The 20828-nt window shown below is 38.9% G+C and overlaps 1 protein-coding gene across 17 annotated transcripts in view; it reads right to left on the reverse strand.

Moving 5' to 3' along the window:
* The window catches only part of BCAS3 (BCAS3 microtubule associated cell migration factor), a 623309-nt gene that overhangs the window by 116566 nt on the left and 485915 nt on the right, over nt 1–20828 (reverse strand). For 10 of the 17 annotated variants that reach the window (XM_064271347.1, XM_064271344.1, XM_064271335.1 and 7 more), the window contains one exon: nt 19457–19513. The exons of 6 other annotated variants lie outside the window; for them this stretch is intronic. In XM_064271347.1, coding sequence (XP_064127417.1) covers nt 19457–19513 — 57 coding nt within the window. Of the gene's footprint in view, nt 1–10467; nt 18982–19456; nt 19514–20828 lie in introns of those variants that run through there. One more of the 17 variants, XM_064271343.1, reaches the window with a different exon arrangement.

The following is a 20828-nucleotide window of genomic DNA, read 5'->3' on the forward strand; positions in this document are numbered from 1 at the left end:
CAGTTTACCAAACTATGTTAGTCTGCACATACTGTCTCTCAGAGTGGTACTGTGAGAAAGCAGTCTGCTGCAGTTGTCTGCCTCTGCCTCTGAAAGCTTTCAAACTCAACTACTGAAGTCCAGCCAGCATCTAATTTTACCCGTGAGTTCCAGGAGAGAGTAAAGCTGGTGGGAAGATTACAGAGTTTCTTGAAGCTCTGACCTACAACAGGAAGAGAATTGTCAGCCTTCATGTCTCTCACCCTAAATCCCAAGGAAAACAACAGTGGCAGGGCATTTTATAACACATTCCCATTGTAAAATTGCATATTTCAGAAACATGATGCCAGCTCCCTCATTTTCCATAGTCCTTGTGTTAGTATAAACAGCTGACCTTAAAATGAGTATTTTTACTTAAGCTTTTCAATTCTAATTTGTCTAATATAATCAGGCTTCTCTGGGTTTTCTTATAAAAAACATGAAAATCTATTGTTTTCAAATTGGCTAATGCTGCTACACATTTAACTCAGATCGCCGCATTAATGTCCTGGGAATTTCTGGTAATGTTCGTGTGAAATACCACAGTGATTCCAGAGTTTCAGGGGCATTTTGAGCTTTCTGTAAACAGTGTAGAAATAGGGCTTTGAAGTTAAAACTTGGCTTTGGCATTAGTAAACTGTTCAAACCTTGAGCAAGTTCTTAATTTCTCCAACATCATCTGTAAAATGGGTATAATAATACCTACCTTAAAGGGTTGCTACAGAGATTGAGAGCAATCTATTTTAAACAGCCTGCACAGGGCTTAACTCATACAGCAGTTCAATAAACAGTAGCTAGTGTTATCATTATTATTTACTACCACAACAAACTGGTCCAAAGTGATAGGACGCATATCCACAATCTTAGTCAGCAAAGATGCCACCGAGTGACATCACTAAGGAAAGAGATGACCTTAGGTGCCCCTAAAAGAATAGGAGGCTCAGCAACAGAAAGCAGAAGTGATAGCAAGTGTCTGGTGTCCAGGGAGATCTCCAATATGATTGTTTCAGGCCAGTAATGGACTGCTGCCCACTGTAAGGCTGGTGACCTGGGAAAGAACATGAGCCTCTTCTTGGAGGTAGGCTGATAGAAGGGAAAAAACAACAGAACCAGCTTCCATGGCTGGGAAACTTAAATGGCTTCATTAAAATTCTTATGCCAACTAACGTGCTTTCAGAGTCGCAGTTCACATAGTACCACGTAACCTAAGAATGGACCATGACTTGGGCAACCTTAGCTTCTCCAATGTTATACAGATAACCCGATGTTCTCAACCCCTATGGATAGCAACTGGCAGCTGCTATGTTATTAAAGTCAAAGGTGGACACTAATAAAAAAAAGAACCAAGAACAAACCATACCAGAACACTGATCATACCTGTGGGTCATTATCTGGCTGAATTTCAGTGTTCTCAAATACTGCTCTGCCTTCAAGAAGAAGAAAGCAACACAGATTAGTTCTGTGAGCTCTGCTTGCTCTCCCCAGCCTCTGCCAAAATAAATACAAGGGAAGATCATACTAACTACCAATTACTAAGCATCTACAAAGTACCAGGTACCACTGCTAATCCATGCCCATACCACTACTGTGCCTACTAAAGGGAACATTCTAGAAGGCACTCAGATACTGGAAAGCTTCTTCCATATCCAATAGAGAATAATGAGTTTACTTCTGGCATTAAAACAAGCTGTTTAGGAGAGAAGGGCAGTACATACTTAGACCCTCGGGTTTAAGAAGGAGACTCATCTTTTAATCAGAAATGAAACAAGAATCCCCAAGAGCTCAAGGCTCACCACAACATCTGTCAGTTTAGAAATGGATTAATAAAATTAAGAGGGATGGTAAAATCTTATCTTGGGGGAATTATAAATCCAAATCCATATGCTAGAATAAGATGGGGTAGTCAATTGTCAATATTTAGCTAGGGTCCTGTGGTTCTTACTTTAAAAAGTATAAGCAGTGATACCTGGCTTACCAAATAAACTACAGAGGATGTACGCCAATCCATATTATACTGGATGAGAGGCACGTGGGAGATGCAGGTTTGATTTCTGGCCAATGGACCTCAGGCACAGCCAGCACCCATCTGTCTGTAATGGCTTGCGTGTTGCTATGATGGTGAATGGGTTTCACCAGAGCTTCCAGACTAAGACAGATTAGGGAGAAAAGCTTGGCGATCTACTTCTGAAAGATTTGCCATTGTAAACTCTATGGATCACAATGCTTAATCCACAACCGAGCATGGGCAAGGCACAGGGCCAAGCAGTATTTCGTTCAACAACATTGAATTAGGTAAGTCTACTAAAATGTATTATCAGTAAAAACACTGTTTAGGAAAGCATGGCAGAAGGGGTGAGCATCATTTGAGCATTATGGTTTTCTTCCTATTTACTTAATCCAACAAACTTTATTTTTACTAAGACCAAGAGAAAAACTAATATTTATTAAGCACCTATTCTGTGCCAGGCACTCTACCTATTGTTATATTTAATTCACACAATAATACTGTGAAGTAGGTATGATTACCTACACTTTATAAAGACTCAGAAGGTGCAGTTATTTGTTTAAGGTAAACAGATAGTAAGGAAGCAGCAGATGGAGGATTCAAACCCAGATGAACCTGCCTACGAAATCTGTGTTTTTTAAACCATACCATGTAGCCTCCCAGGAAATAGGCTAGACATTGTGGACGATATCCAGTGGCAAGAAGTTACAACTCCTTTCTGCAATGAGTTTAAAGTCTGAGAAAAAAGATAATAAAGATACTTAAATAAAGGCAACCTAAGGTAAAACATGAAAAGTACCACATGAGAGCACTGATTATTAAAGACACAGATATCCATAGAAAAAGAGATAATTTCTGACTGGAATGATCAGAAGAGGCTGCAAGGAGTAACTGGCATTTGAGCTAAGCCCTGAAGGATGGCAGAAATTCTACAGGTGGCTACAGAAGAGTGTATGAAGTAAAGGAGGGCCTTACAGAGAAGGGGAAAGTATGCATAAAATATTAAGGTAAAAGGCATGCTTCAGATATGACAATAATTACACTTGCCATGAGCAAAGGGTTCATCTAAGGCGGACGTGTGAGATAAGGCAGAATACACTAGTTTGAACCAAAGTGAAAATGGGAAGGAAACTTCTATTTATTGGATTCCTATTTTTTTTTTTTTTTATTTACACTAGGCAATGTGTCTGTGTCATTTCATTTAATACTCACAAGACCCCTTTGAGGTAGTCTGTTATTCACATTTGTATAGATAAAGAGATAGGTCACGGAGGTGACACAGAGTCATATTTTAAATTATCTGAATGATTCCAAATTCCCTGTTTTTTCTAGTACACTATATTACCTCATACAAGACATTAATGAATTTGGATTTCTATTATTTGAAGGTGACAACACATCATTAATGTTTTTGAGGGGGAAAATATTTCAACGTGGTCAAAACATTTGCTATTCTGGGACAAAAAAGAAATTTTCCTGGGGCCACTGAAGTGCTCTGTTCAAAGGAAGGTGACTTGGTAAAAAGTGTTCTTGAATAAATGAGAACATGGGTTGAACACCAGAGTTTTACCTTTTATTAGTAATGTGATTTTAGATGAGTTTCCTTCTTTAAGCCTTACCACCTCACAGGTTTAGATTTAAGAGATAATATGAGTAGAAATGATTTGTAAGAATAAAGCATAACGTAAATACAAAAAAACTCCAAAATTTTTTATTTTTGGAGATAAAATACCTCAGGAGAACCTGAGTTCACCCCCAGGAATTGATCAGACATATATTTATGTGCAGTACTATGGTCCAGCCTTCATGGTGTAGGCTGCTCAAAGGCCGTCTACAGGGGCTGGGACCTGAGGAGACTACTTTGGTTCTTGTGCCATGGGATACAAACAATCCTTAAACCCTCAGGACACTTTCGAAATTGCCTCCAGTTCACCTCTCCCTCCTACTCATTCCTGTTTGGCCCCAAGACTCAATGGTCTCAAAGACAAGAACTAGGAATCAACCTTGGACACTCAGCGCTCCATGGGTAAAGACCAAACAGTCTTTACGCATGTCTTTTGTATTTAACAGCTAGAAAATGGCAGACTTGATGACTCTATGTAGTCTGGTCTAGTTGAAAGCCACACTGAAGGCAAACATAGTACTTTCATGTTAAAAAGGAACCCTCAACTACATAATTTAGCTTACGACTACCAGCACGAAGTGAGAGTAGGGTAGGAAACATTTACTAACAGTAAAAACTAGAGAACAAAGCCAGAAAATAGATACAATACACTTAGGAATTAGAGTCCCAGGAAGAAAACAAAACAAAAGAAACAAAAAATCCTTCAGTTTGACCAGACTCAATTTCCAGAAGGAAAAGGACAGTATGGAATCTCCTATCATTAAAGTTTAGGAACAAATTTGATAAGAAAACCATCAGGGCTCTAAATTTCCTATGGTCATACCTATCCACTTATTATTTTATTAGGTGTTACTCACTGAACATCTGAATACATCACCAAGATTTTATTGCAAATAGCTCAGGGAAAAGAAAGCTGTTGTAAGGTTCTCCAAGTGAGCAGCTGTATCAGGAACAATTTAGTCTCAAAGTCCTATACATACTGTCGTCGAGTGAAAAAGAATTTAAAAGACTTCCAAAGAATGAGTGTTGTAATGGATAAGGCTTCACTCAATACATAGTACTTAAGCCAGCTACACAGAGAAAAGCACAAAGTCAAGTCTATTCCGCTTTCAGGGCCCAGATCGATACCACCGGGTGTGAGGGTTTGTTCATCGTGGCTCCAGAGAGAGACAGAAAGACTTAGGAGTACTGATGATTTTCAAAAGTCTCTGCCCTTGGGTAGTCACCACGAGTTTCCAACGATGCGTTCCAGCCAAACTGTCAAACTAAGGAGAAATGTAGGAAACTAGAGTGTGGAACTGAAGAAGGTATATTCTGGAAGTTTTCCACAGGCTATAAGGGAAAGACACTTGGGAACGCTCATTCAAGCTCTCGTCTTTTCTTGTCAGGTGACCCTGAGATGAGTAATTACCTCCTGAGTTTTGGTTCTGCTCTTTGGCAAATTAGGAATGAGATTAGCTGGGAATGGTATTTTTGACAAGCACTAGAGAAGAGAAAACTGATAATTTCATCCAGTTCTCGGGTAGAGATGGGGATGGAGAATCTGTTCCAATCTCTGGTGGCTCCAAACAGCAAAATTTGAAACTTCAATAAGTCATTGTCTCTTTCTGTGACAATTACAGCTCTTGGAAAATTTGCCTTAGTGCCTTCAGAGCAGGCTAGATTAATGAAACCAAAGACAGACCCAAAGAGGAAGGTACCAGGAAAAAGAAAATGGAATGACACAATTTAGGTGACCTTAGGGTTGCTTCAGTGTAACCAGGAATTATCAGAACTTAAATGTTTAAAAGAGAAGAGCTAAAAATAGAGGTTGGGTGAATTTTAAGTTAATTTTTTCTAGGTAAATCTAGGTTTTTGCTGTTGTAGCATTATTGTTTAGATATGAAAGACCTCTCCAGCAACCAAATAGTATACTTAAAACAGTAAACTTTTCTAATCTTACCAATTACTTCATCAAACATTCTAGAAACACAGGAAAACTCATTCGACATGAAAGCAAATGAGAAACAAGAGCTCAAGGAAGAGACAATTGAGACAGCAACTAAGAAAGTGTTTTACCTTCTAAACCAGTGGGACTTCTATTAAGCAAAGAAATGTGCTTGTCATAGTTGTTTAAGCAAGCTGAAAGTAAGGGATACCCGGACCTGGGAGAGCCGGTGCACCGGCCCCAGGCCGGCGGCTCAAGCCGGGAGCGGGACCACGTGGGCTGTCGGCGGCCCAGAGCCCTGAACCTGTCCAGGCTTCCAACCTGTTCGGCGGGAGTAGCAGTAGAAGTACTCTTTAGAGTAGAAGTATTATGTGAGGCCTCAAAGGCCACTGCTGTGGGTAAAAAAGAGTAACAGCCACAAAGAGTTAAATATCTTCAAGGTTTTAAATAAAAAACAAACATCCATTAACTTTTATAGGGGATTGTTCTCTAATAACACATAAAGAAGGAGGCTGATTCTCTTGAATTTTCTTCAGAATTGTCTCTATGCTTGACTAAGGTACAAGGTCTCAACTAGCGATTTAAATAGGGTCACAGTGGGTCTGATGTCGAAGAAAGAGAGGCTAAAGGATTTGGGTCTTATGGCTGTTATCCTAAGGCTCTTTCTCCTGCAGTTTTCTTTTTATATATAAATTAGACAAGCACTCTATTCAATTACCCAGTTAGGCTAGCAAGACATAAGGCAAGTCACTTTATCTTTCTGAGCCTCAGCTTTCCCACATGTAAACTGAGGAGACTCAATCATCTCTAGAGTCCCTTTCAACTAAAATTATGTAACAAAGTTAGAAAAGCAAAATAAGATAAAATAACAATAAACAAACAACAAAATACCTCTAAACCTCTGCTCCTCCGCTGGAATCTGAGGACAGGACTGGTCCAGAGGTGTTCATGACTAATCATCCCCTTTACTCTGCCCCTTCAATCCTGGGTCTGACAGTCTACTAGTGATGGACCTGATGCATCACATGACCTAAGGCTAAAGTACTGAGGGTGACTGCTCATACAGCACCAGTAGTAATAACAACAGAAATGATAGCGATAATGCTAGTAATACTATTATTAATACTAATAACTAACACATGGGTCAGGCACTGTAATTATGACATATATTTATTCAATTAATCCTTACAACAACTCTATGAGGTAGACACTGATATTAGTTCCATTTTGCAGACAAAGAAGCTGAGGCTGAGCCACAGAACAGCTGGGCAAGTAATAAGAGCAAACAGTATAGCAACAGTCATTGGACAGCATCCTGGAGCCAAAATTCAAGGGAAGGAAGGTCCACCAGGCTCCCAAACAATGTAACACGCTCCAGTGTAACAGGAAAGAGCTGCATGAGAAAGAAGGCTTTTAGACGGTGAGGTGGAAGCTAGTGGGTTTAACAGACTGAGAGCTGAGAGATTTGGATTCCACTATTGGTCACTATGAGTCGGAATCAACTCGACGGCACTGGGTTTTTTATTGACTCCGCCACTACAGTTGCAGGCAGGTCAATTTCCTTGTCTGTAAGACGAGGGCAGAGGATGAGATAACCTTTAAGGCCTCTTTCAGCTCTGACATTCTCCATGATGGACCATGTTCCATAAGGACTCAGCAATGTTTGATTCCCAGGCTTTTTTTTTTCAAGTTCTTCATTTCTATTTTAAAAAATTGCATGTTCCCGTGGCCCTGGAATGCCTGCCTCCGGCCCCTCTGGAGCCCTGGGTTATGTGAAAGCAGCCGTGCCAAGCTGGCCCATGGGCGGGGCTGAGTCTTCCTGGCTGGCTTGTGACATGTTCTTGACGTACTGTGTGGTCAAGGAGCTGGAACTGGGGGGGCTGAACAAGGGCCAAGCCTTGCACTTCAGCTTCCTGACCTGGCAGCCATTCAGAGAGACCCTGCTAAGTGCTATTTCCTAAATACACTCTCTTTTCATAACAATCTTACCACATTGCTTTTCTTTACAAGCGCTCTTAAAAAAGGGAACTGGACTCCTTCTGGTTAATCTACACAGACTACATTTGGAAACCATCAGAAACTGAACTCTAAACAAAACGTTATTAATGTGTTGTAATCTGCCCTCTATGTTGCAGATGAAAAGAAAATGTTTTATAGTTTCAGAGCATACGTTTTAATTGCCTTTTAAGAGTGCATATACTTTTAGTACTTAGTGTTATAAAACTGTAGTATCTGTTTCTTGATAACTGTTGAGTCATCTCAGCTATTTTTATTAGTTTTTTTTTCCTTATCCTTTTCTCTCTCTTTCTCCTAAACTGCCACCCATGTAAAGCTCCTTTAGATCAAGCTTGATATAAGGCTGCCATATTTGGGATCTTCATTATAAGCAGCTTCTTTACAACCTCCACTTCACTATAAAACACTTGTTCCTGAAAATGAGTTCAATAAACAAAGATGGAGTGGGTAGCTTTGTCTAATAATCCAGTATAGCTGGGAACTGAGCAGTCTAGCCTTTTCCCAGTTGTTATTGCTTTTTTATGGGGGCCAGATAACCTGCAGAGATCTGATGCTCTTGCTACTTTTCTCAACTGTACAGCCCTGTCCCAAGAGACTAACATATCAGTCATCAATCCAGAGGTCTCAAGGGCAGAGTCTTCAACATACCAGGATTCAGTCTTTTTCAACAAGGATTCCCAAACACATTAGAATTAGGTCTGGAGTTAACAGAGGGATTGGACTCCCCACCAGTTTGTCACCAGGCCAACAAACTTTTGGAAGTCCAGGTCACTCGACAAAGTCTTCAGGGGCAGAGGTCTCCACTGTCTCACCTTCCAGTTGGGCAAGCGGTGCCCACTCTTGTACTAACAAGACTCAATCATGAGTTCACAGGAAATGAAATGATCTTTCTAAGTGTTTCTTTGCACGGAGCTGGGGGCATGAGGGTGTGTTTGGCCATCTGAACTATTAGCTAGGAGGAAACAGAATTGGACATTGGTCTCCTGAGTGGTCCATAATATTAAATACATCTACTGGTGTGAAGCACCACAAAGGCAGACACAAATTATAAAACATTTCCAGGATTATCCAATGTAGGATAAGGTTTAAAACACTAGATTCACAGACTTCTTGAACCAGACATGACCCGTAGAGATTATTTAGTTCATTGCTCATTTTTAGGTGAGGAAATTTAAGCTGAGATGGGCAGTGATTTGCTCAAGGTCTCATAGCTTATAAGTGTCCAGAACTGAGCCTCCCCTGGGTTCTAGTTCTCCATACTGCCTCTTCACCACACCTATAGCGTGGAGATCAGTAAGTACAGGTGATGTCACAGAAGGGAATTCCCCTTAGTAATCTAAAAATGGCAACCTGTGAGGTTAATTTCAACTTCTTTTTAGAGATAAGCATCTTTCTTATCTCAGACATTAACTCAAATGCTTCTTATGATGTCTCCAGCGCTTCCCTAATGCCTTCATGACTCACTGGATATTATGGCTTGATACAGTACAGAGCTGTGCTCAGTTATAACCTTAGTTTCTAAAGCAACTTTTCATGAAAAAGAAGTCCCCCTCTGAGTTCTCCCTCCATCCAAACCCACACAATATATTTAGAATTCTTATTTTCACAATATGTCAGATTTCATACTGTGTCAAGGAGTAGTTGTTTGTAACTCTCTTTTTTATCTTTAAAATTATCAGAACCTATATTTTAATCTAGGTTTTCTTTCCTATCTTCCCTTTAATAACCTTTTACTTCATATATGTCCTCAGGAGGATAAGTGAACTAGGAACACTGAGATCTTATGTGTGTCAAACTGCCTACAGACAATCATGAGGCAAAGCTCTCTACTGGGCCCCAGTGTATGAACTTTCCTGAAATTTCCACTGAACAAACCAAGGAGAAAGGCTCTTGCGTCTTAGACCTTCTTTAGAGAGAAGGAAGGCAATTTCATAACCTTTTCTAGTTCTACAATGGCTGCTGTTATTCAGTACCTTGTTTTTTGATCCCCTTCAAGCCTGCTTCCTTCAATCTATGGTTTTTCATCTTTGGTAATATTTGAACACCCTGAGAAATCAGCTCAAAAGAAAGCTTAAAAAAATTGGACCATCACATTCATTTTCATATTCCACAGGTCTATTAGCTAGATACAGCAAGTCTTTCACCCTTTTGACAGATCACAGATTAAGGTGTGGTAGTTATACACATAAGGCAGAAGCAGGTAGTTAAACACCCTTGGCAATAATTCCTACTACCACCATTTCACAGCCCCTTCTAAAGAACTAGAATTCTCTTACGAGGTTCCTGAAACAACAGGGAAAAAGTTTTCCCCTAGACCAGGTACAGGAAAGCCCTTAGATCCCATAGCTTTTACATTTATTTGGGCTTCTACAACAAACTGTTTCTTTAGCCAAGGACATAATTCTGTTGGAGTATAAGAGTCTATCTCTGCTGCTGAGATCTCTCTCCTTAAGGTTTCAGCAATACAGTGTTTGAGTGTGTTGCATGACCTTTTGTGCTAGCCAATAAGCCTTTGGAGGATTAACGTTAACTTTTCTCATCCTAGTTTAAGGAGTGCTTTGCTTTGGGAACATCAAAAAAAGGCACAGGCCTGTGCCAAATACCCAGTCTAGCAGTGCTGATATTGTTTTCAAGGCCCTTATTTTAAAAACAAAATTTTTAATTTTTGCAGGATAGTAGAGGTAGTAAAAAAAAAAAAAAAAAAAAACCCAGTAGAGGTAGTAGGGAACATATATACACATATATGTGTATTTATGTATATGTATATAAATGTTTATATGTATATAAATACATAGAATACATATATATTTATATACATATAAACATTTATATACATATACACAAATACATATATGTGTATACACACATGTATATATATGTATATATATACATATATATGTGTATGCACACACACAAGGTCCTCTCTTTAAGATCAAAGAAGAAGAAAGTCTTAAGTTACAAGTATTTGAGAGTACACTACTTTAAACTACTCCAGGTGAATATACTGCTTCAAACTTGTTAACCTGTAGATTTTAGGTAGTCACTCATCTTGTCCTATGTACCTTATATACCAACTACATTTTGCCTGTATCTACTTATTAATTATTGTAATTGCAAAAGGAGTTTATGCCCTTTCAATCAGTTTAATATCAGTACCCTGGACTCTACAGGCTGTAAAAAAGTAATTCCTGTTCTACTTTTAGTTGAAATTACTAAGTAAACACAGAAATAGAAGATCTAGAAAGAAATACAGCAAACTTTTAATATTGATAACCACAGCCACCTCTGTGTAAAAGGATGATGGATGATTTCTACTTTTCTCTTTACACTATTCTGTATTCTTTCAATCTATATATATTATACTTGTAAAATTACAAGGGTACTACAAATAATATTGTTTAAAAAAAAAAAGTCGTGGAGACCAATATGAACTAAATAGAATATTCAGTGAATTAGTGGTATCATATATGTTAGGAGCATTAGAACCAGGCTATCAGGATTGGTCATCTGCCACAAAGCCGACTGGATAAACACCCACAATGACATACTCTTCAAATGACCATTCATGGACTCAGGTCACTGCTACTTCTTCCCTGCTAAGGACGCAAAAACCAGTCAAGTTCTCACCACATGGCCTTTGCCCTCTAGTCTTACATTCTACCACCCTAGGTCTTAGCCTCTGTGGGAATTCATGCCAGGCTGGGGCTTAGAACCTCAATTGCCAGTATGTTTATGAGCTATTTTCTTTGAAAGGTCCTGGGAAATAGATGGTAATCATTCTAAGTGTGTTCCCATAAATTTCCATTTTTTTAAAAAAAAAAGTAGTATCAGCCACAAATCTACTCCTTTCCCCAAGGACAAGGAAAACAGAGAGAAATTGAGTAAAATCATCCAGTCCAACACAGTAGCAAAAATAGGCCTGTAAGTGCTTCAGTCTTCAGAAGGAATCAAAAAGGGCACCATCCAAGATGGATACAAAGAAATAGGATCAGAAGACGTTCCCTTGGCTATTTTGATGAGGAAGAGATTCAAGAAGTCCTCATAAAAGCAGAAAGCTCTCCAAAAGAACTTATTCAAAAGAGCTTTCCAAGTCAATATCCAAACCAATGAGATGTGGAAAAATTCAGAAAAGCATCCCAACAAAGTACCCTAACTCCTTTTTGCAAACCCACAACTGGTAAATGCAAAGTTTCAATGTGATGGCCTTTTAAAGCAGCAAGTTGCAGCCACAAGTGTGGTTGTTCCTCCAACATTATTTTCTTTGGGAAAATTACATGGATGGGTAGGGAAGCAAACGCAAGAGTACTACAGTTTACAAATCCTGAGGCCCGCGAGGAAAGACGCATGGAACCCAGGAGGCAGGGTACCTCACGGTAGATGGGAGAAATCTACCCTTTATTGCACAACATGGCTAAGGTCTCCAGTCACTCATCAGGTAGAGTATGCTGCTCTATATTTGCAAAACTGCTCAATACAATTACACTGGCAAGGCAAAGGAGAAACATCTGCTCAAGTAGGAGAGCAGCTGTGGTCAGCAATAAGGCAGCTGGCACACGGTCAATGCTGCTCTTGCTAGTAGGTGGTATTGTGGTAACCAGTAATTACTTTGGAGAATTTCATGGAGTCAAGGATAACTAAATGGACAAAGAACATTTTATTTTACTTTCTATCTTTAGCACAGGAGCAAAAATCGTGACATGTACAGAATTCAGAAGCCGAATGCAATCCACATTTTTATGGAAGAACTTTTTACCTCAAAGACTGGAAACCCTTAAATATAAGTATATCAAACAGTATGTGCTTGACAAGTGACCTCTCCACTCATTATTTCTGATTGAACAGTTCCTGTACATTACATTAGTCTTTAAGTGTTTCTTTCTGAAAGATACATTATCGAATACTCTAAAGAAAATGTGAAAATTATATTTAGCAAATCAATAGGTGGTACAAGTTTAAAAAACCTGATCGTTATCAAATTTGCATGATATCTTCAAAGTTAAATAACTTTACACTGAGTGGGAACTGGGGTATAAATAAAAATATGTTCAGTGTATGCAGTTGTGATAATTTTTCATGAAGTGATGAATGTTAGACAGTAGCAGTTAAAATACACTGTACTTAAAAAATTAAACACTTGGGAAATAACCTTTCAGCCACTGGAAAATGACAAAGTCTAAGACATTTCAATCAAGTTAATTTCAGCATCAAAGCAAAGCATTTTTCCCAGCAGAAACTATATGAAAAAACAAATTAACCAAAATGGGTCTCTGAATGATGGGATAACACCAGGGCATAAAGAGAACTTTATGATTGCTTGTCAATTAGGTTATTTCACACACACACAGTCAAAAGCAAAACTAGCCATTTTAAATCATGTCAAGGCTGAATGGTTGATACTGTATTAAAATGAAAGCATGGCTTACATTTAAAAAAGAAAAGGAAATTCTTTTAACAAGGAAGAGAGATAACCGGCAGAAACTGGCATAATTCAGATACACAGGTTCCAAAGAGGTGATACTCGTGGGCCGTGTCCAAAATGTTACTGGATATGCTATCCCCAGTCTACTGACCATGAGGTCTCCTACAACACCCCTGGATAATCTTGGAAGTATACAAAGAAACCCAGGAGACCACCTTCAACCTATTTTAAATCTAATCATGACTCAACCATCTCCAGAACGCCACCTTAGGCAGATCAATTCTGGGATTGTGTCAGGTGTGGTACTTTCCTAGGACAAAAAGTAATCCCTGGCCAGGGTGAGAGGGAGGCCAAATCTGGGTGTTGGGAGACCAATGTTGTAAATCTCAGTGCTGTCTCTCAATTAGTATGGTACTTGGGTGGGTCACCTGAACCATCAGGACTCTGGTTTTTTCACACGTCAGAGGTGGAGGCCTTCCAGCTTTCCCATTATGCTGAGCCCACAAAGAACTGGCCCCTAGACCCTAAATTCAGAGCTGCCCCATCAGTCCCATAGCCCTCATGACTCTGCGTTAGGCAGTAATAAGGCACCTAACGATCTCCTGTTTTTTTTTTTTTCCAATGAGACCTTCACAACCATGAAAAAGAAGTACTAAATTTAGGAGTTCTTTCAGGAATTGCTTTTATGATAGCCAAATATCTCATAGTTATGTTAAAACCTGCCATCTAAACCCGCTGAATATCCAGCAGAGAAGTACTTCTACAACTTTGATTTCTACATATAAAATTTTCTACCAGAGATGCCAGGTCATTTGGGAACAATTTCACTTTTTAAAATAAGTTAATTTTGTAGTCATCAATATTTACTTAAATACTGTCTAAAATTACATTGCCTATTATGCTGCATTTAGAAAGATGAACAGTGAAATCACAAGCTACTATGTAATTACAGTTACATCTTAAAAACAATTCTCCCTACCTGTATGTTCCGTTTTGTAAAACAGAGACTAAATGAAGTCTGAGCATTAGGCAATTTTACCACTGAAGTAAAATAATCTTCTGAATTTTACCTACTGCTATTCTTTTGTGACACATACTTTTTTTTTTTTTTAAATAACTTCCAGTCACTATATCAAAACTGCCTCATCCCTCAGCTATATAAAATAGAAGTTATTTTCCAACAAGTCTTTAGTTATCACTTCCTACAAGATGTATGTTTTAGGCTGGGAATGGGACTATATAAAAGAACTTAGGTGAGATGAACTCTATTTCCTACACTCTGGGGCTATGTTTACCAGAAAAATTTAGCTAATCTCCAGCAGCACAGCTTTTCGGGTTTAGATTTACTTATCAAAACACAAATGCTTCTGGAAAGAGAGGTTAAACAATACAGTAAACACCACAGTATCAAGGAAGACAGGCATAGCGCAAAAAGCATCGTTTTGGGAGCCCAGCAAACCTGGGTTTGAACTCAGGCTTAGGTATTTCCTAGCTGTGAGTCTTGAGCCAACTATTTAACCTTTCTGAGCATTAGTTTCCTCTTCTTTAAAGATGGGAAAACAAACTGTATTGTACAGCATTTGCGAGGAATTAAAAAGATTACATCTGTAAAGTGTTCAGCCAACTGCAAGTCCTCAATAAATGGCAGCAGGTACTACAGGGTTGCTATGAATTGGAATCGAGTCGATGGCAATGACTTTTTTGGACTACTACTACTTACTGGCAGCTAACAACAACAGCTATCACTACCACCACCACCACTACTACCTCAACTACTACTACTACTTCTAAGATAGTTGGGAATTAACAGGCAATTTTCAGGGCCCAGAGGAAATTGGACAAAGGACTAAGAGGAGGCAAAAGGGGGACAGAAAAGGAGAATGGAAAGGTACAAGAAAACAACTAAAGAAATACTTTATTCACTCCTTTGCAGAGGAACGGCATGAGTCTAGTCACAGGCTACAGTTAACTTGTTGAATAACAAACTGCAAATAGTTCTCTAACTCAAATTTAGCAAATGAATGAAGGCCCTGAAGATCAGGTAATAGTACATACGGGTATTCTCGATTTAACCAAACATCAGTCACTTCTAAGTCTTCTTAAATTGTCTCTATATTTTCTTGAGATGCACTTGTGGAAAGTCCTACTCAATATAACTAAATGAATCAACAGTAGTTTTCACGGATTTCTGAATTTGGGTCTGGCACTCCATTCCTGGTGGTCTTCCATGGAAAATATTTTCTTATTCACCCAGCAGTGTAATAGAGTTATAATATAAATAATTCAAGGAAGATATGAGGTTATAAATGAAGTTATCACGAATCTGTTTGGAAGAAACTGGGGTTAATTTGTGAAGGCAAGAAGGGAAGAATAATTTTTAGAGAATTATGATTAACATTAGTCCTTCAACTCAACATTAGATCAGGAAAATTGGGATAAGCCTATCTAAGCAAAACGCAGGCTGACTGGGAAAAGAGAGGCTTCAAACATAAATTTTCCCTTTAGCTCCCTGAATTCCATGCTCTTTGCAGTTCAGGTGATTGTAACTATTGACTTTGCCACAGCTCTTTGCAATAATTTGTATTCAGTGATGTCCTTTTAACTGGAGGAAGGTTCTAGGCATCACAGTCTAATTGATGAGGAAGCTCTTGTCATGTCTAAAGTGTCTAATATGAAGAGAGGAAGGTTGGAGTCTTGCCCTGGCAACATTAACCAGATATGGACTGGGGCTTAAATAGACCTGAAAGTTACGAAAACACCACTATAAATGTCTTTATCTGCTTTACGGCACAGTGATTTGTCAAAGGGCTAACCAGGACATATCTAAAGGTCTCTTTTGGGTCAGATCCTGATATTTACACTGTCTTTCTCATGTCCTTGGCTTCTTTCTCTTGGATAACAAGAGTCATTTCTGGTTCTGGTTATACTTATCACTGGGAAACCATCCCCCATTAATAAAAACAATGACAACTTATACCATTACCATGAAGCACTAGGTGACATTCTTAGAGAAATTAAGGATTTACTCAACAAACTTTTTTTTAACATCTACTATATCTGTTTTTTTTTTTTTTTTTTAGGAGTCCCTAGGTGGTGCTAATGGTTAACGTGCTTGGCTGCTAACTGAAGGGTTGGCTGTACAAGTCCACTCAGATGTGCCTCAGAAGAGAGGCCTGGTGATCAACTTGTGGAAAAAAAAAAAAGCCATTGAAAACTGTCATGGGCTGAATTATGTCCCCCCAAAATATCTGTCACCTTGGCTAGGTCATGATTCCTAGTATTGTATAATTGTCTACCATTTTGTCATCTGATGTGATTTCCCTATGTGCTGTAAATCCTATCACTAGGATGTGATAAGATGGATTAATCACAATTATATTGATGAGATCTACAAGACTAGATAGTGTCTTAAGCCAATATAAAAAGAGAGATATAAAAGAGAGAAGTGAGCACAGAGACAACGGGGACCTCATATGGCCAAGAAAGCAGTGCCGGGAGCAGAATGCATCCTTTGGACCTGAGATTCCTGCGCTGAGATGCTCCCAGACCAAGGGAAGACTGATGACAAGGACCTTCCTCCAGAGACAACAGAGAAAGAAAGCCTTCCCCTGGAGCTGGTGCCCTGAATTCGGACTTCTAGCCTACGGGACTGTGAGAGAATAAAGTTCTCTTTGTTAAAGCCATCCACTTGTGGTATTTCTGTTATAGCAGCACTAGGTGACTAAGACAAAACCCCCTGGAGCACAGTTCTAGTCTGACACACACGGGGTTGCCATTAGTCAAAGTCAACTCAACAGCAACTGGTGGTTAAAGGTTAGTAGTGAAAAAAAAGTTAAGTACAACTTCTGATCAGGTTTTACCTCAGAACTATTACTTTATTAGTCTTATTTACTTTCTCTTTCATCATTAGAATAAACAGTTTGCTATTGTTCTTACTGTATGTGTGTTTTAAATCACAGCATGAGACTTACTGAGTAAGTAAGTAGAGACCAACAGAACCAAAGGGAGATGTAGGCTTTGTCACTTGCTCCCACACACAAACCTCACAAATAAGTAGTAATAGCAAATTTCTCATGGGATGTGTTGGAATCACTTTCAAATAGTCAAACCTCTAATGTTAAATCTATCTATCAGTATATCTACTCTACTGAGGGTCCCCAAAAGAAAGCCTAAGTGAATGGTATTTAAGGGTTGGATTCTTTCGAGGGTGTGGGACAGGGAGTGAGAATTGAGGGTGAGGGTGCAGAAGATGTCGCATGGCAAGAATCCTCCCATGCCCAAGAAAAGCAAAATTCCCAACTAAGAGTAGTGCACTCAAATCGAATCCAATGTCTAACCTATTTTTTTCCCTTGATTTCTTCAAAATCATTTCGAGAATAACAACCTTAGGTACCTTTTAAGAATGTTTCTTTTTTAAGGGAAGATTTGGGTTAAGATATACTTCAGTGTGCTCGAGATCAACTGAAAAGAAATGGGCCCTTTAGTCACATTACCGACCTAAGTAAATAAATAGTCTACTGAATAAGATTAAGACAAGGTCTGTTTTGAAGTTCTTAGGGTCTATGTGCTGACCCTAAGAGCATCGGCTACAACTTGTTCATTCTTAACACTGTGATATAACAGAAAGACTATGGATTTTGGACTTAGAGGAACCTGGGTTTTAAAGCTTGTCCCTATCACTTACCTTCTCTTAGGCTCAGTTTTTCTTTTTTTTAATCTGTGTAATAAAAATTATATCCTGCCTGAGAGGGTTGTTGTGAGGATAAGAAATAAAACATAAATTCCTGCAGGAGTGCCGATCACAGCAGGTATTCGATAAACGCAGGCTGCGGTTATTATCATTATTAGTGCCATGGTTACAGTTCCCAAACATCCGCAAGACGCTTTTGTTGTTGTGAGATGCCATCAGGTTGACTTTCGACTCATGGCAACCCCATCTGACAGAGTAGAACTGCCCCATAGGGTTTTCTTGACTGTAGTTTTTACAGAAGTAGACGGCCAGATCTTTTTCCTTTAGAACTGCTAGGTGGTATTCAACTGCCAACCTTTTGGTTAGTAGTTGAGCACTTAACTGTTGCACCACCAGGGATCCTTGCATAAGATGCTTTTTGTTATCTTTTTGTTGTCAGGAGCCGTTGAGTCAGCTCCGACTTATAGCGACCCTATATACAACAGAACAAAACACTGCCAGGTCCTCCCCCATTCCCACAATCGTTGCTATTATTTGAGCCCGTTGTTGTAGCCACTGTGTCAGCCCATTTTATTGACGGTCTTCCTCTTTTTTGCTTACCCTCTACTTTACCAAGCATGATGTCCTTCCCCAGGGACTGGCTCTTTCTGTTAACATGTTCAAAGTCCATGAGACAAAGTCTCACCATACGTGCCTCTAAGGAGCATTCTAGCTGTACTTCTTCCAAGACAGATTTGTTCATTCTTCTGGCAGTCCATGGTCTATTCAATATTCTCACCAATACCATAATTCAAAGGTATTAATTCTTCTTTGGTCTTCCTTATTCATTGTCCAGCTTTTTCATGCAAATGAGGAGATTGAAATATGGCTTAGGTCAGGCACACCTTAGTCCTCAAGATGACATCTCTGCTTTTTAACACTTTAAAAGAGGTCTTTTGCAGCAGATTTGCCCAGTGCAATACATGGTTTGATTTCTTGACTGCTGCTTCCATTGGCATTGATTGCAGATCCAAGTAAAACAAAATCCTTGACAACTTTAACCTTTTCCCCGTTTAGCATGATGTTGTTTATTGGTCCAGTTGTGGGGATTTTTGTTTTCTTTATGTTGAGGTGTAAACCATACTGAAAGTTGTAGTCTTTGATCTTTATCAGTTAAGTGCTTCAAGTCTTCTTCACTTTCAGCCATCAAGGTTGTATCATCTGCACATTGCAGGTTGTTAATGTGTCTTCCTCCAATCTTGATGCTGCATTCTTCTTCAAATAGTCCAGCTTCTCAGATTATCTGCTCCACATACAGACTGAATAAGTATGGTGAAAGGATACAACCCTGACTCACACCTTTTCTGATTTTAAACCACACAGTATCCCCTTGGTCTGTTCGAACAACTGCCTCTTGGTCTATGTGTAGGTTCCACATGAACACATTTATGTGTTCTAGAATTCCCATTCTTTGCAATGTTATCCATAATTTGTCATGATCCACACAGTGGATGCTTTTTTTAAAGATGTTTTTACCTACATCACAATACCTGTCACCAGGAAAAATGTTACAGCTTTCAGAGAAAACTCCCATCAAAATATTTTTATTACACACATACTAAAAATTCAAGTAAAGACTTTCAGGGCTGTGAACTTCCAATACAACAGTTATGTCTTCACATACCTGGGTATTCTTTTAAAAATAAATTCACATTTAAAAGGTCAGGTTGTAAAGCCATTTGATTAAAATAGTAATAAAAGAGTAAACATTAACTCACAATTTCTCCTTTGGTCTTTACTATTCCAAGTGTTATCACCTCCAGAATAAGTTGCACCTTAAGACAATTTAGGATTATCTTGATTAAAATCTTTAAGTTCTTAATTTTAAGTAGGAAAAACCTAATCTCCAAAAGCCAAGTTTAATACTTTTAGCATGATCAAGATCTTAACAGTTCCGTGTTATCCTATTACTCCTAAAACATTAACACATTGAAACATGATCACCCAGAGTAAATGAAGTTTCCTTTTTATATTAATCTTAATATAAAATACAAATGATTAATGTTAGAAAAGAAGAACTGCTCACCACTGGGCCATCCTAATTTGCAAAAGCACTATGAGTTATAGAAAGCTTCTCTCTAAAATTTCAACAGTCTCCTCAAAGGTTTCAGAGTTATCTGTTAAAGGCCTTGCAAATTAAATCCCCAAATGAACTGAGAATCTGTACAGCTACAGTCACTATTTCAAACCCAGGCTTTCCTCTTGGGTATCTAACTATCCTTGATGGTGCTGTCACCCAAGCTAAGATCTGCTCTCCAACTTCAACATGCAGAGAATTTGGTTTAACCCACGCAACAGGTAAGATGTTGGTGCAAATTAACTCACATTATATACACTGTGGAACCTGCTATCTTATTCACTTTTGCTTTCTGTTTCAAAAATGAGCTCCGTAAATAGCTCATCAGCATTGATCTTCCCCTAAGAAGGGTAAACCCCAACCTATATTCTGTACATAGGAAGGTCTGGCACAAAAGCACGTCACGTTGCTTCTACTGTTACAAATGTCAGCTAATAAAAAAATCTTAAGTATCCAAGCATTTGGACTTCTTATATGCTTGTCTGGGCTGTCTGCAATGTCCATTTCGATTTTTGCTATTTCTAGCCATGAAGCTATCACAGAAGTTGGCCTCAGGGTACTGAGAAGAAATCTGGCTTCCACCTCTGGGACACACGTCTCAGTGCTCATGTCTGAATGACCCTGCCAATCACCCCTCCCAGAAGCCACAAGCCGGGCTTACAATAACAGAGTATATCAAAGAGGACAGGAAAGAAAACAAGACAGTGGCAAGGTCAGCAGAGGATAAGAATATGGTGAAGATGTCCTGTGGAAGCTGAGAAATGGAGAGCTATATTATACCAACGGTATCGAATGTGTTTTTCAGAAAAGGCAACACCATAAAGGTGTAAGACCTTAACTGCTAAGGTCAGCTCTCTACTACCATAACATCACTATGAGAAGTAGGAGAGCAGATTGTCTTGTTATGGCAGAATTGGTCAAGAAGAAATACTGTTGTTCACACAAACTTATTGCAACCCACACATCTAAACCAACTTAGAGTGGTGATCATTATAATTACTTTCTCCAATATG

Source organism: Loxodonta africana, chromosome 18 (genome assembly GCF_030014295.1).
Source record: "Loxodonta africana isolate mLoxAfr1 chromosome 18, mLoxAfr1.hap2, whole genome shotgun sequence".
In the NCBI taxonomy this organism is placed as follows: Eukaryota; Metazoa; Chordata; class Mammalia; order Proboscidea; family Elephantidae; genus Loxodonta; species Loxodonta africana.